Raw genomic sequence first — 17,441 nt, forward strand, 5'->3', positions numbered from 1 at the left:
ACATTTGGTATAGAACAAAAGGTTTTATTCAACGTATTTTCGTGGGAGGCTATTGCACTTTACTCCATGCAGTTTACACACACAGTAGGATGAAGACTTTCATCAAACGGCGAATGTTGCCGCTGCGCGCGGGTGACTTCGTCGATTTAACGATAAGCGACCCCCTCCAGCGCTCTAGTGCACCCTCGGCTTCAGCGTGGTAGCTGGGAAGGCGATAAGTGTGACTGTGCGTGCGTACATCGTGTGAGTGGAGATCTAAGGTTTTTAATAAACGGGCGACCTGCTCAGCCCTACGGGTGAGGGAGGGTAACTGTTTTGTATCTTGCTAGACCGAGGGGCAGTGGGAGGAGGGACGGATAATGAGCTATTCTTGTACCAGCACAGGCAATAGCCAGGACCCATCGAGCTCTAAGTCCGGCGGCGTTAATCCCGACAGTTGCAATAGCAGTAACAGCAGCAGCAGAAGCAGCGGAGACATCGATCACAGTACCAACAGCCACAGCATCCGCGGCGGAAAGCCGAACTCGAACCCCAATTCAGCAGAGGCCATGAAAGTCAAGAAGGGCTGCAACACGACCGACGTGGGGGTACCCGTTACCACAGAGGAGGAATTGCTTGCCAACACGATAATTACGCCAGAGGATGTATTAGGATTACAGAAGATCACCGAAAGTAAGCAGTCTGTTTCTACGTTTGATTGATGAAACACCAGTTGTGGTCAAGGACTTAAATATATTGCGATTGTGCCTTATCACCATAAGGGTGTTCATTTTCTCATCTCAAAGGACACGGCGCTCAGATACCGCTGCTGTAGCAGCCTACTGCCGTTAGTGAACATGTATTTGGCTATGGTTGTTTTAAATGCGTCATGTACAAGCTGCCTTAGATACCATTGAATTTAAGTGATTGAAAGCCAGTGGCTTGCCATCGAAATCTTCTAAAGAATTATCCGCTGTCACTTTGATGACACGGAAGTACCATGTGTAGTATATTTCTTGGTTTTAGACGATGCTTTTTAAACAATAATTTTGACTACTCGATTGTGCACGTGTTCGGTTGGTGACCTTATTATTCCAAAATCTACCTAAAGCGTTAGTTTTTATCCAGACCTGGTTGAAGTGAGAGTAGAAGTGTTAGCCTTGATGATAAAAGTCAAATCTACTGGTATAGCTCAGGCAACAGATGCTATTTGTCTCTCTTGAATAATACAAAGATACAGAAAATAATATCAGTTTGTAATGAATAACAGGGTCGTATATCACCAGCTATATCAAATTGGGCTGCAGATCAGTTTAAAATACAATGACACACACAGGGATCATTCTTAAGGATCAGCGATATTCAGCCTTATCAGACTGTCCATTCTTGCAGTCCCAAATTGTTAGGTAACAGGTGGTAAGAAGGCCCTCCATCACTGTCTTTAAAGATGAATGCTTAGAAAACACCTACTACATGTACTTCTAAGCTTTTATTGTACTGGTCATCAGTGATTTTACTTCCTGCAAGAAATACTTGTTTATTGTGTATTTTTGCACAGTGAATCTAAATGTGTTTTCAGAATTTCTCTAGCACACATAGTTCTGTTGTTCCAGTCTACTCGTATGTCGCTATGTACAGTATGAAAAAGCGGTACCAAAGAATGTGGATCCCCTCTATGTTGACAGAGCACTGCTGGACAGTGAGGAGGGATATTCCTGAGGTCAAGTATAAGGGGGGAAAAATCATACATTGTACATTTTCGAAGTAAGTTTGTACAAATTTTATGTGTAATAACAGCCTTATTTTCAGATTAATGTATGCATGATTAATGTAAAGCTTAATTACCCTGTCATTTAAAAACCAAAATACTCAAACAAAAAAATTCTAAAACCAGATTTGATTCTACTATAAGCACTATAAGATACATCTATTTTAGTTTGTGAAGCAAGAAAAAAGTTAAGATTTTGTTTCCCAGTGTTATTTGTGCCCAGAGAATACGTCCCTTCACAATGGTGTCAATAAACGTGCCATATATCCTTAGGCCTGTCTGTTTTGCCCCAGCCAATCCATTCATTAATTAATGTAATTTATGCTATGTGATGCATCATGCTCACTCACTTGCTGTAAATGTCATTTGAGTTAACACCCATGTACTATTATACCTCCCTATCACACCCTAACCCACTGCACAGGTATCCATTGAGACAAAACATAAAGCCATGATATTCTAATCATAATCCATATAATTCTAGTGCAATGTTATAAATTGCTGGTTGAAAGACCTAAGATCTGACTGTTTTATCTTGCAATAATCAAAATAATTTCTTTGGAAAAGTGCATCATGAGTATCATTTTTGGAAACACTTTACCTTCTTTAGTATGGTACTGAGTGATGTCAGTGATTTGTTTAAAAAATGTTCAACTTAATGGTGTCTAGGAACTTTATACATGAATGGCTGTAGTGATTATTTTCAGAGATGTTGGAGAACTATTAGATAGGAAATATTTAAATATTAGATGTTAGTTTCCTGGAAATTATGTCTAGAACAAGAAAATGCTAATTAACAGGTAATGGAGAAGGTGAAGACTCTTTTATTGTCAATATATTGATGGACTAATATACATTCATTGTGAGGTACCAGTGGTAACGATCGTTATTAGGGACTCATGTCATGTTATGTCATCTTTTTATATAGAAGAAGCATATATTCCAGTGTGACTTGAAAGAGGAATCAGAAATGTAGGCATAGTAATCTAGATATAGGTTGAGCACAGGAAAGGAAGTATTATATCTGGGTTTCGTATAACAGTACATGGGGGTTTTCAATCTGGTCCTTAGGGACCCCAAGCAATTCCATATTCTCATTTCCACTTCCTAGCAAACCTGATCCAGGTAATCTGCACTTTGCAGGCCCTGATTAACTGTCTTTGGTGCTTTAGAGCTGAAACAGAGCAAAAATGTGCACTGTACGCAGTCCCTGAAAATTGGATGGAAAAGCCGTGTGTTAACATGTTTATTACCTCACTTTGAAGTTTTTCAGTACTTGGCACTAATATGTTCAAAATGCCAACTTTCTAAATAAATGCTCTTAAAATTTTCAGATATTTATTAAAGTTAAAAGGATTTAATGAAATTGTCATTCTAACAATAGGAAATCTTCTGTCTACACTTTTGAAAATGTGATATTTGTTTTTCTGCATGCAAGCTGCATGCACGAATTTATGAAGCAGTTCAAGAATTCATATTTCTAAAAAGAGCAGCTAAAAGAGGATGAAGACCCACTATGATATCTCCTTTATTAGACCCACTGGTGAATTAATGCCAAACACTACTGACCTTAATCCCTGATGCATACACCTGGAGTTTATTGTGGTAACAGGATCTCCTGTTTCAAGGTGGGGACTATAAGCCCTCATCACCTCTCCCTAATGAGTGAGCCTTAGAGCACATTTTAGGGCATTGGACAGAACTCCTCTTTTTTGGCAAATTATATAATAACATAGCCTGCTTTAGTAAGATTTAACAAATCCTCATATCAGATTAAGTTAATTTAACAATCTTTTTTAAGGTGTTAATCCTTGTTCATCTGGCAGATTTATATTGACATCACTCCTCATATATATTTCACCTAGCTTTAAAGGAATGCAAACATGCTGTTACTTAAAAGGGTTAATCAAAGTGGATTTTGCAGTGTTGTTGTTACAGAGGTTACTTTTATTTGTAAATGAACCAAGCTGGTAGTATGAATGCAATATATAGGAGAAAACATCCATGCACCCAACTATCCAGGTTTGATCTTGGCATAAATCACTGACATAGTGGATTTATCTTAAATGGGCTTTAGGGTTGGTGCATAAAGTGAAATTCAAAGAACGTCTTGAGAAATGCAGGTACACAGATCTTTTGCATTGCACTCTCAAACAGATTTGGGGAAAAAAATTGTTCAGAGCAAATTCACCTCAAGGCCCAAAAACTGAGTGCCATACTGGGACTAATCCAGCCTGCCAGTCTGGAGCCTGTCTGCTACACCATAATGAACCTGGCCCAAGGGTTAAGTCCATGCTGATTGGAACTGACAGTGTTGCACATTGTCTTTGGTGTCCACAACACTGCTGTATTTGTTTGTGTGTTATCTGTGCAGCCTCAAGAGACTATATTTTTGGACAAATAAAAAAAATCAGTCATGAAAGCTGTTGAATACAGGGTAGAATGAGAGTGTTTCCAAATTGTAAAGAAGAAGGTAAATAACATTATGGAATGAACCAGCACCTTGGAAACAATAAAGCATTTTCATCCTCAGTATTTGTGTAATCAGGAGCTGAATTATGAATTCTGTGTGATCTAAGCAGATGATTTAGTGACCAGAGACTACATTATGATATAATACTTATAGCTTTTCAATGTAGTGTCTAAATGTAAGACTTTAGAATAGTGTGTCATTTGTCCCTCATCTTTATGGCTGAATGAGATTTCCTTTTCCCTGTGCAGCGCACACAGGATGGCAAAAGAGGTCATATTTTAGTGCTGCAATTGTTGTTCCTAGAAATAACATCTAAAAATGTTTAAAGAGCTGCAAGATAGAAGGGCCATAATAAATATTTTCAACACATGATTACAGAAATGGGAGGAAAAAAAAGATTTTATAGCTTCATCAATCTCCATCTTTGTGTTAAAAAGTACTACAATGTTCTTGTCCATTGCTATGTTTTCAATAATAATTGGATGTGTATTATCCCAGGATGAAAAGAGGATATCCTTATTATTTTGTTTCCTGTTCTTGCAGTACATTTTATTGCTGTACTGTTAGAAGGAGAAAAGATGGACTTCCTCTGACCATAATACTTTTAGATTTTAGTTAGTATGACCCACTTTATAATAAATTGAATAATTGTGTTGAATTGTATTGTTTATTTCACTTTCAACTGTCAAGTAATGTATTAGCTTTTTGCTGGATCCCCATCTCCTTGATCTTCAGGACCAGATAAATTAACACACACTACTAGTTTGTTGTTTATCCCCTCAGCCTAAAACATGCATTCAGAAATATAGAAAGGTACACACTGCTACATAATGCCACACAGTAAGGTCTTTATGAAGCATGACAGCAGAAGCTCTGTCACAGACATCCTAGGCCACTGGTGCATTATTAACAAAGCATCGATATAAAGCCCACTTTTCGATGCCAGATGCATTGAGTCCACTGTCAGTTATTGCCCTGGCACACTGCCTAGCTTTCCTGCCATCTTATTAGAATACTGCCATTTGTCATATCATCAGCATTGAGGAATGTTTCATATTCGTGGCTTATCTTATGAACACACAAAGATGGGTATGCGTGCACTTTCTGGATGTTCCAACACTCTCTGTGGAGTAGCCAGTGGAATCGTTCTTCACTACCTTTCCCACTTTATTCCTTCCCGTCTCTCCCATTGCTCTCTGGTATGATTTGTTTTTTTATTTTTCTGTGTGCTGACTGCATGGGTCCTTCATTTAGCTTGCTCATGTTGCTGTGCTGGCCGTATCCTCTGATTAAATGGATTTGCTCCCACCACTAAACTAGATTAGAGAAGTTCAGCTTCAGTGGGCTGGAATGCCTTCCTCTGCTCGTCTCTTTGTTCTAAATGGACACCAATAATTACTGCTTCCTTTGTTTTACTACAGGCTGCTGTTTAGTGAAGGCTTAAATCCCCTTTACTGTGCATTTTTGTGTGAGATTATATCAGGCCTTGATCAGGTGGCCTTTTCTGACATGCACACCTTGCAGTGAAATATGGCCCATTGTTTGCAGTGATCACAGGTGAAGGGTAATAAAATACACATATTTCAGTTTTTGAAGTTGGATACTTACAAGAGACTTTGAACCTTCACTCCACAACAGACAAATGCAAATTTTGAAATTATATCTACCAAGTGTCCAATTAGTTTGACAATTACATAAACTGTGAACTCTGTACTTTTGTATAATTAAGTAAATTTAATGTTTCTGGCTAACATAGATATCTGTTTTCTATTGTATCTGTGGTTTATTGGTTTTATTCCAGATATCTGCCTCATGTAATTTTACTCACTGGTTTTGTGAACATTTTCCACTAAGGTCGGACTGTTTTTTTCCATCCTAAAACACACTGAAAAAAATAAAACAAAACCACTTTAAGATGTTGAATTTTTTAAAAAGGAAAATTTTGACAGATTCATTTGCAGTTGAATTCAAATATGTTTGTATGCATTTGTAGCTGTTCATCTACAAGTGTTTTGATCTGGAACATAAGTCCATGCATTATCAATATTCAATATAGTGTGATTTATATATTTAATACCTGAGTAGTGTTGATGAATTGCAGCTTCAAACAATTTGTTCCCTTTGCTAATTCCAGCATACATTTTTCTCTCATCAACATCTGATGAACCCGTCACACTGTGTTCCAATCTTGCAGGCTCACGCACTTGAAAGATGGCACTATGCTGCGCAGTATGCAGATTCACTATATAGACTCAAATATATCAGGCTTTTAAAAAAAATTCACCATGTTGCTACCTTGACAGTAACTGCATGGAAGGAAAATCCATTTCAAGGCTCTTCTTTTTAAATGTGCCAGCATTAGGCTGTATCAGCATGTGGGCTCATTATAGAAAGGACAGGTTTAAATGGGAAGCCTTGGACTGTTGCCAGGTTAAGGTATCATCTTTTTACCATTTGAATATTGTGAAGGAAAAAGCCTTTGAGAAATGGGCAAGCTTTGTGCCCTGGTGTACCTGTGGCTTCCTGTGGCTTATAACTATATCAGCACTTCTTAGCTCCAGATGGCTAATCTGCCAGCTTACTGCCCTATAAATGGCTGCTATTCTTTTGCAACCCAGTGGCCTGAAAAGACACACTTTTTTTCAGATCACATAATCTATGAGGTTTATATTGTACACAGTGCAGAATAACCATGCAAGAAGTAATAGGATTCTACTGGGATTAGTGGACAGCAGAGTATTTCAGGAAGCATGATGTTCTGTGTTAAGTCATGACTGTGATTTCAAGACGTTTATGTTTAAAGCATCTTTTTATGTTTAAAGCATGTTTAAAGGTGTCATTGATAAATTGTGATATCCAACCTGTATTTATGTCTAGCATTCAGCACTTGTGTGTCTCAACACACCATGGCTATCATGTAGCTATTAAAAAAAGAAATGACTAGTAAGCTAGTGTTGTATCTTCTGTGCTGTATGACTAGGGGTCCCCAAAAAGGCAGAGCTAGTGACAGGACAGGGTGGAGGGGCAGTTTGAGGAGATGAGAAAGAAATGCAGTTGGAGTCCAAATCTGAATGAGGGCATACTGAAAGAGAGGACAGCAGGGAAAATGGGTGGAGAAGAACAAGGAAGCTGGATATCTGACAGAGAAGAACCAGGTTACATGAGAACATCATATAGCTCATGGGCATGTGCCACTCAGTGGGAGAAGTAAATCTCTCAATCAAGAAGCCTCTACAGAATTTCCTTTAAAAAATGATAAATATGGAAAGAAAAACAATTTTCTGCTACTATGGATGCCACTTTTAAAGATTTCTTTATTTTCACTTTTTATTAAAGTGATTTACTAATGACAACTACAAGCAAACATTCAGCCAGGTTCACATAACACAACTGATTCCTTTCATTGTTGAGGTAAACATTTTCTCCATTTCCTCCCACAGCCAATGAACTTGGTTATTTATTTGTTTTTTAAAAGATATATATATATATATATATATATATATATATATATATATATATATATATATATATAATAAAATCATGTTGGAACATCAGAAACACTTGAAAACCTAATGAGCGTTAGTTCATGTTAGTCTTGATGAATATTGATTTCAAAGTTCTTTGTATATTCACATTCACTATTCATCTCTCTGTGTGGAGTTTGATATATAGGCTAGTATGGTATGTTACTGTTCATCTCACTGTGTTGAGTGTGATATATAGGCTACCATGATATGTGTATAGTGTACGTTGCCTTATGCCCACATCAGTTCTTGGGAAAATATGCTGGGACAGAATATTAACAGTTCTTGCTAAACTCCAGTTTGGGGGAATTGAATGACCAGTCTCTGTTAAGAAATAGGGGTGAAAAGAGCACTGGTGCCTTAAATCACACCATGAATCATCACCCTGTATCATCTGGATGAATCATGAAAAAGTGAGTTCACAATGAGTGACACTGTAGGAGTCTGTCACTTTTCTTGTTTGTCTCTGTGACATTATAGAACTACAGAAAAAAAGAAATTGCATGTACATGAATAGTCACATGCATAATTACAGATGTAGTGCCTGCCACCCCTTACTGCATGTAGATGTGCTAAACACTTGGTCTTGCTGGGAGTTTGTGAAGATTGGTGCTGCCCAGGCTACCGCATCTGTGTTGAATATGCATGCATGCTTATTTTCCTTCTTCAGACTATTTGGAGAGATATAGGCCTATAGAGTGAATAACCTAAATGCATGAAGGTTTTGCAACTTCTGTTTTACTGGTTGTGTGTGTGCGCGCGTGTGATGGAGAGAGAACGAAAGTGACAGAGAGATGAACACATTAAAAATGTTTCAGATGGCTCTTCCTTTGTGTTTCCTGTTGATATCAGATTCTTGTCATAGGCAGCTTACTGAGGGCTCTCATTTACCACGACATGGCACTCAAATCATCATGGACCTTAAATCGCCTCATAAAAGGTCTGTGAAGTGTTATAAAAGTCAAATTACATATACAGTAGACTGTACACTATTGAAATATGTATAAATAGTGTGGAGAGTGAGCAAGACAGAGTTTGGTGGTCCAGATTAAACTAATTTGGCTATTTGATGACAATTTACAACTATTTCCATGCAATGTTTTTGGGCATTATACATTTTGAGATTTCATTTTCGTTATGATAACAACGTGTTGCTGTCCTGGTTTCCTTTTTTTGTGTGTGTGTGTATACAGGCACATGTTTGTGAGTGGGAGAGAAGAAAAGATTAACTACCCACAATGTATGCCCAAAATAATGTTACTTATTTACAGACACACACGTAAGCCTACATACACACGCATACATGCGCATTCACACACACACGTGTAGTCATTGTCTCTTCCTCCTTTGCTTCTGTCCTGCTAGCATATTACATACTGCTTTATACCTCATGCTTTTACATTCATTCACTCATCCATGCTTTCCTTCTGTCTCCTTCTCAAGCTCTCTGATATTCCATGGAGAGCAGTATATGGTATAATGCTTCCACTTTTTCTATTTCTCCAGTATAATTTTGTTAAGGATTATATCAGGGCATTACACTAGTGTCATGCAAGTTCCTTAGTGGGAATTAGTTAATAGGTTTGAGATGAGATGGAGAGTTACATCTCATGGTGCAAATACCACAGCAAGAATGGGTATCATATTTGATTAAATGAATTTGTGGCCTTTAGAAGTCTTCATGATAAAAGCAGCCAGGTTCATATGGGGAAGTGTACATTCAGCCATGTGTACATGGTGAATACCAGGTTTACTGCTTGGTTGAAACCAGCAGGCAATGAGCACAAAATGTCACTGCCATTTGTAGCGGAGTGATAAAATTAGACACAGTGGGAACCGAGGTGTGGGAGCCCCATATAGAGTGTGAAAAACAGAAAGTGGTGGTCAAACGTCGGCAGCTGCGACAACGATAGTGCAGGTCGGCACAGTCGGCTCTGTCACGGCGGAAAGACGGGAACGCAGCCAACATCACCTCAAACAAGGCCACAGAACTGTGGCATATGCTGCAGTAGTGGGACTTTTATCACAGCCCCTCTGGTTTGCTCTCCCATTACCTTTCAGTAAGGTGGTGTCTGTCAAGATTGTGTACACACTGGCAAGTTTCAGTCTTTCGTTTGTAGCTGTGATATTGTGGCCATTCGTCTTGTTGATGCACATATATTACAATACTTAACCCCCCCCCCCCCCAATGAATAATAGTGGCTTTGGACAGTCTTTAAATGCAAATAAGAGGTGCATTCTCCTGTACTGTTTCACAACAGTGTTCTTTAATTAATGTTTATTATGGTTATGTTAATGAGCTCAAATTGCATTACAACTGGTATGAAAAAGTTTTACATTACAGTGGATTAAACAAAACTGTTGACCTGTTGATGCCCTATGGCTTTTAGTTTGGTATATATGCATGCCCACTAAAATGATGCTAAACTGAATGTGTTTCACATTCTATGAAATGGTATTGTGACATTGGTGAATCTTTGTTCTCCACAACAGCTTGACTTCAGTGAAACTCTAAAACAAAAAGATGACAGTTCGGCCGTAATGGCTCGTTGCGTTGAAATAAACTCAGGGCGCTTTTGAGTAAGTACAGACTCCAGGCGCAGAATGACTGGCCTTGTGCGGCACCAATGACAGGTACCTGTGGGCTTACATAACAGAGAGAACAAAAGAGTGAACATTGTGACAGGTGTCTTATCATAAAGAGCGACAATTACCTCAAATGATCAAAAGAGGATAATTTAGCATACATATTTATTGTTGCACTTGGTATCATATAAAAGATAGCAATGTGCAAGACACTGAACAGATATATTCATGCTCTGTTTTTGTTTGATAATTTGCCCTCTATATCTATTAACATATTTGAATGCAAATCTTTTTAATGCAAATGTATTTAGCTTTTTATTTTATATATTCAGCTTTTGGTTTTATACATGAAGCATTTTGCTCTTCAGAAGCACATATGACTAGCTTTCTCTGTGTGTCTGTCTCTTCCTATATTAATTTTTTATGTGGGTTTTTACTGTGGGTTTCCTAAGGAAGTCATGGATGATGTCTTTGGTTGTTTTACCTGTTCAGACAATGGACATATTGACCCATAAAATCTAAGACAAGAATTCCTCTGGCTAGAACAGTGGCTAATATTATACTTAGACATTTCAGAATCCTCCAGGATGATGCAGGGACCACATCCCTTTTAAGGATCATCCACTAATCTCCTACAGATGCAATAAAAAATAAATCAGACATGAAAATGAGAAATGTCTAGTCAAATAATAACTGTTGTACAGTAGCCTGTAACTGCTCTAGATGTGTACCTGACATCAAGACAATTTATAGCTACTAAATTAACTAGCACAGTAGGTTCAGTTGTTATCACCCATTATGCATTACTGTAGGAATTGTCTATTGTATTTCTTGCAAGAAAAGTAATCTGCTTTACATCTGAGAAACCAAGAGAAGACTTGTTGTTCATTTTTGGAACACCTTTGAACCATCGGAATGAAGGATTTGTTGTTTCTAATGGCATTTTAATGCTAACGGATACTGCATTAATAACATATCTGTTTGAATTGGTATGCTATGGTAGCAGTGAAATTATGAAACTCAAAGAAAAATAATTGATCTACACTCTTGGGACTTTAGTACTCCATGGAATGAATGTTATGTTTTTAAACATCTATTTTTTTAAAATTAAAAAATAAACTAATTTCACCTCCTAGAACTTTGTAGTTTGCACTTAGCACTTTGCTTGCACAACTGTCTATTGTCTATATACACCGCCCATATATGACGAAGATTCCAAGTGAATAACTGCAGTGTACTATAATAATAGATGTAGAGATATTAAAAATTGTAGTGAAATACATAAAGTTTCCAGCTAAACAGGATGTTTTGGATAGAGAGCCTTTATCAGCTGTGCAAGCTAAATGTTTCTGAATTCTGTATATACAAATGTATTTGTGAAAAAAACAAAAGAGGAAACATGATCAGGACAGGGAATTGAACTATCAAATTGCCATATAAGGAAGCCTTTGGATAGCTGCAAATATGTGAGCATTCTCTAATCACACAAGTACCATAAAGCAGAAATTGGAATTAAAGCAACATTCAAGTACCCCCATAGGGTAAGACAGGTCCTCAAGATTTAGTTGAATGGGAATAATGAGATCAAAAACACTTGTGCTAATCACTAGATATCCAGTAGGCACAATAAGCTGTCCAAGATTGAAGCTGCTGTTGTCATGACCAGAAAATTTCTCACAATGTATACATGGGGCACTCCACTCGAGATCCAAAACTCAAAGGTTGTACACCAGATAGAAGGAGGTGGGAAGGAGCCCTACAAAATGTGACATCCACTATTCAGGGTGAGTCACACAACATCCATTAATACATCCAAGGCCCCCAAGTATAAGCTGATGAGGGAGTGCCTCAGACAGAAATGAGATATGGTCACCATGGAAGCAAAGGTGGTTCCATTGCAGGATAAGTCCCTCCATGGAATGTACCACCGACTGTCAGCAGAGGGAGCTGAGCTAATGTAAGAAACTCCTACCAATGTCTGCTACAGAAGGCAGGAGTGAAAGACAGCACAGGCACTAATCATGGCTGCAAAGGTCCACACATTAAGCACTACTTCAGTCAATGCAAGATGCTGGTAGGTAAATCATATACTGAGAGGCAAAGAAATGGGAAGAATCATTTGCAAGAACATATATGCAAGGTGTATGAACTGAACACCCACAAGTGCAAATGGGAGGAGCCACAGAGATTAACAAGGTTTAGATCGTCTGGGACCTTCAGGTCCAAACAGATAAGCAAGTAGTGGTGAACCATCCAGACATTGTAATAGTAGATAGCATGCCATAAACAGCAGTGGTAATCGATGTGGCACTCCCAAGAGCTGTAAACATTTAAAGGAAGTTATATGAAAAGTTGGAAATATATGAGGAGTGGAAAAGAAATGGAGAGAGAATGTGGAAGGTTGTCCCAGTGGAGACCGACGCTGTGACCTGGACTGTGTGTGTGTGTGTGTGTGTGTGTGTGTGTGTGTGTGTGTGTGTGTGTGTGTGTGTGTGTGTGTGTGTGTGTGTGTGTGTGTATGTGTGCAGTATCCTCAAGTCTGCAATTGGTCAAATCATTATGTGCAAAGGTGCAGCTTACCTCAGGGACACAAGTTGTGTTCTTCACAGTATACTGCACTATATATCTACCTATGTCCTTCCTGTGACCTTCCTGTGATTGCCAGTTGCTAAGTAACAGTAATAGACACTTTATACTAAGCTGCATCAAAGTTGTTGTTTTGGGTTTTTTTGTTGTTGTTTTTTTGCTATAAGAACTTGCCAATATTCACAAGACAACTAGGCAATCCCAGTTTCACTGGACCAACATCCACTGCATTGCTTGGAAATGTCTGAAGGACACATGAAATTAGAGTGGTTTTCTGTATTTTAAGTGCTGGGAAAAGGGTTCAACAGAAATATATGTTTGAAACAATATTTGGAGCTTGCATTACTATTTTTAAATTGAAAACAAGTCATGTGTTACAGGCAAAAACAGGCAAAAGCTAAAGAAAAGGGTTGTTCAGCTCATGCCTGTGACAATATCATGATGTAGTCCTATTTGTGCTCTGTTGCTTTAAGATATCATACCAGTTAGTTTTCTGCTAGTAGCAAAGTCACAAAAGTTTTCTAATATTTTATATTATCCAAGTTGTCTAGGATTACATTAGCCAGGCCAGTTATGTAAAACCATGACACAGTAGGCAAATTTTCCATCTATAGTCATGGCCAAAAGGTTTGAGACTGACAGTTTTTGGTTTTCACAAATTTTACTGCCTCAGTTTTTTTTAGATCCTTGTCAGGTGTTTATGTGGTATAGTGAATTGCAATTATAAGCATTTCATAGGTTTTTTTCAAAAACGTTTTATTGACCAATACATCCAGTTTAAGCAAAGACTTTATATTTACAGTGTTGACCCTTCTCTTTTAAGACTTCTGCAATTTGCCTCGGCATGCTGGATATAAGCTACTGTGCAAAATCTTGACCGATGGTAACCCGTTCTTGCCTAATCAGTGCTTGGAGTTGATCAGTTTCTGTTTTTGTCCAACATCTTTTTGAGGATTGACCACAGGTTTAAGGGGATTGAGAGCCAGGGAGTTTCCTGGTCATGGACCCAAAATTTCAATGTTTTGTTCACCAAGCCACTTGGTCATCACTTTTGTCTTGGGACATGGTGCTCAGTCATGCTGGAAGAAGCATCAAGTTGCTGATGGAGGATGTTAAGGTACCATTTCTTATTCATGGCAGTGTTCTTACGCAAAAGTTTGAGCAACCCCGTACATGAATGGTCTCAGGATGCCTCACTGTTGGCATGAGACAGGACTCATGGTAACGCTCACCTTCTCTTCTCTGGACAATCATTTGTCCAGATGTCCTAAACAGTCTGCAGAGGGATTTGTCAGAGAAAATAACTTTTGCCCAAACCTCCCCAGTCCAGTCCCTATACTTCCTGCAGAATGTTAGTCTGTCCTCGATGTTTTTCTTGGAGAGAAGTGGCTTCTTTGCTGCCCTTCTTGACACCAAGCCATCCTCCAAAAATCCTTGTCTGACTATGCATACAGATGCAATCACATCTGCCTTTCCTGAGCAAGCTCTGCACTGGTGGTGACATAATCCCGTAGATGCATCCTCTTTAGGAGACAGTCCTGGTGCTTGCTTGACTTTCTTGGGCACCCTGAAGCCTTCTTCACTGCAGTTGAACCTCTCTCCTTGAAGTTCTTGATGATTTGATAAATTGGTTGATTTTGGTGCTTTCTTACAAGCAGCAATGTCCTTGCTTGTGAAGCCCCTTTTGATGCGCTGCAATGATGACTGCACATATTTCCTTCAAGCACCACCACCCTTTTAAAGCCACAAGTCTGCTCTTCTAATCAGCATGACGGTGATATCAGCTGTATTGTCCTCGTTAAGACTTTCTCCTGAGCTATCAAGATCACCACTGAAATGATGTTAGCAGGCCATTTTGTGGCAGGGCTGAAATGCAGTGGCTGGAATGCAGTAATCTTTGTGATTAAAAGTTCATTTTCATGGCAAGGAATGACTTTGCAATTAATTGCAATTCATCTAATCATGCTTCACAATCTAGAGTTAATGCAAATTGCCACCATAAAAATTTACTTTGAAAAACAAAATTTGTGCTAATCTCAACTTTTGGCCACAACTGTATGTGTCCTGTCTTTTTTCTGTTCCTTCTTAATTAATAATTAATTCTCAATGAACAGAACCTCAACTAATGTGATATCTCACCAACTGTACATTAATGGATAGAATCATCAAACAGACTCAGATTACCCAGTTTATTAGAAACACTTACATTCACTGGCCACTTAATGACTAACAGATGGGCCATAAGTCTTTAACTGTACACCTACAAGGTGTTTCTAATAATAAATGTTATAATCAAAATTTCTAATAAAGTGAGCAGTGAGTGCAGCAGTTTTTTAAGATAAAATAAAAACATCAATGACACATTCATCAAATAACTCAAAAGTTAAAGTATATTAATAAACTTCTGTTCAGTGTTTTGTGATTATATAAATCTGACATCAATTCACTGTCCATGGAGATGTTTATTTGGGTGGTGCTGACTGACAGTGTCACTTTTCACAACAGCAAGACAGATTATTGATGCAAAAATAGCTGTAGCATGTATGTGTAAAAGTGAGCGTGTATGCCTTTCACCTAGAGCAAAAATAACAGTTGGCAATCATGAATTTATAGTAATTATGTAACTTCACAGCCTGGAGTCCCTGGAAGGACGGAGGGCAGAAACTGAACATGTTGTACTCTGACTCATTCTTTATTACATACTAATTTCATCTTCTGATGGTAATTTGTGATTTGAAATTAAATAAAGATTGATTTGCAATGTATGTTCATTGCCACACTGTCCTTTCCCCAGACTACTTGTGTGGCCCAGAAGACAATGTATACAACATCGACTTCACACGTTTTAAGATCAGAGACATGGAAACAGGAACAGTGCTCTTTGAGATCACAAAGCCTCCAGCAACTGGTGAGTTTGACTGGGTGCAAATGACCCACTTATGCACTTGTTCTCCACCCACATTCAATGCAAATCACCCTGTTTCTAGTAACTAAAAGCATCTTTGTACATTTCATGCAAAATATTGTATGCAATTACCATTATACAATGGATTCAACAACAAAACATTTGATTGGTTACAGCGTGTCACATGTAACACCATGTTTTTTCACCATATCCTTATCATTCCTGTGGCCACCTTTTCCTGAGTAACAGCAATGAATGCTTTACTCTAAGCTGCTGATACCTACTTTTTGGGCCGAAGGAATTACCAATATTAAAATATATTTGAAACAATGTTTAAAGCTTCATTGCTCATGATTTTCTCTTTGCTGTGCAAAATTATATAAAAACAAAAATAAATTTAAAAACAACAATTAAACTCTTTTATTGCGCTATTGTGAAATACATTCACATCTTGTTCACATCTGTGACAAAATCACACTCCCTCTTGTGTTCTGCCTCCATTCAAAATACCTGCTGACATTAATTTTCTCATTTAATGAAACATCACCCATAGGAATTGATTTAATATACAGTAAGCTTACATTGTTTTCATTATCACAAAAAGTGAAAAAAGTTGTAATTTTCTTTAAATGCAATGTCAATCAAACACAAAGTGGCTAGACACCCCTACGGTTGTAAAAATGTTTGAATGTATCAGTTCTTATGTGCTTTACATTAGACAAAGGTGGAGAGAAAAGAGACATCGACCCCAATGCCGGACGCTTCGTACGATATCAGTTCACGCCAGCATTTCTGCGGCTGCGTCAGGTTGGAGCCACGTGAGTGAACCTGAGCTTTTTGGGACTGAGCAAGATATCGTGGAAATTAATATTTCTGAATCATTTGATCTTTAAATTGTTTAATTCTTGAATAAGCTATAGATGTGACTGATGACAGTAAATGCCGTGTAGAGGTCTTGGAGTGGATGTGCTCCACAGTAGAGTTCTGCTTTCAGTCATGTAATAGTGAATGTCTTACTGAGGTCTGAGAAAATAAGATGAAATGAAAAAGTGTCAAACATCACTCCTAATTAACACCACACAGTGATTTCAGTTGTGAAATGGATAAGGAAAACAAGACTAATGCAACAAGTATGTAATAAATAATGAGAGTGAATTCCCATATGCCATGCTCAGGACAAGCAGATGTCAGGCATGTGGAGCAAATGAGGAATGTGATTATTAATGGAATCTTGGAGAATATGACCTTCATATTAAATTTCATAAACACTCAGATACAGCGTAGACTATACAGCTGACTGCAGTACACTGAAGGCATACTGAAGATGATCAGATTCTAAATGAATCCTCCCCCGTGCTTCATTCGTCAGTGTTGTCATTTCAGTGTCGAATTCACTGTGGGCGACATCCCCATCAACAACTTCCGCATGATCGAAAGGCACTACTTTCGCGATCAGCTGCTGAAGAGCTTCGACTTTGAGTTCGGATTCTGCATCCCCAGCAGCAAGAACACATGCGAGCACATCTATGAGTTCCCCCCACTCTCCGAAGAGATCAGTAAGTACCGCCACACCTACACATAGACCCACTGCTCCATCTGCACCCATTTGAGCACAGTGGT

The 17,441-nt window shown here is 38.3% G+C and overlaps 1 protein-coding gene across 1 annotated transcript in view; it reads left to right on the forward strand.

Annotated features, from left to right (window-relative positions):
* unc119a2 (unc-119 lipid binding chaperone a2) overlaps positions 1-17,441 on the forward strand; it is a 20,494-nt gene continuing 3,053 nt past the window's right edge. Inside the window, exons 1-4 of the mRNA XM_027019132.3 lie at positions 1-672; positions 15,711-15,824; positions 16,540-16,639; positions 17,205-17,377. Of these exons, the coding sequence (XP_026874933.2) occupies positions 360-672; positions 15,711-15,824; positions 16,540-16,639; positions 17,205-17,377 (700 nt within the window). The 5' untranslated portion in view covers positions 1-359. The remainder of the gene's footprint in view (positions 673-15,710; positions 15,825-16,539; positions 16,640-17,204; positions 17,378-17,441) is intronic.

This window comes from Electrophorus electricus, chromosome 8, assembly GCF_041902795.1.
Source record: "Electrophorus electricus isolate QZ-2024a chromosome 8, ASM4190279v1, whole genome shotgun sequence".
Lineage (NCBI taxonomy): Eukaryota > Metazoa > Chordata > Actinopteri > Gymnotiformes > Gymnotidae > Electrophorus > Electrophorus electricus.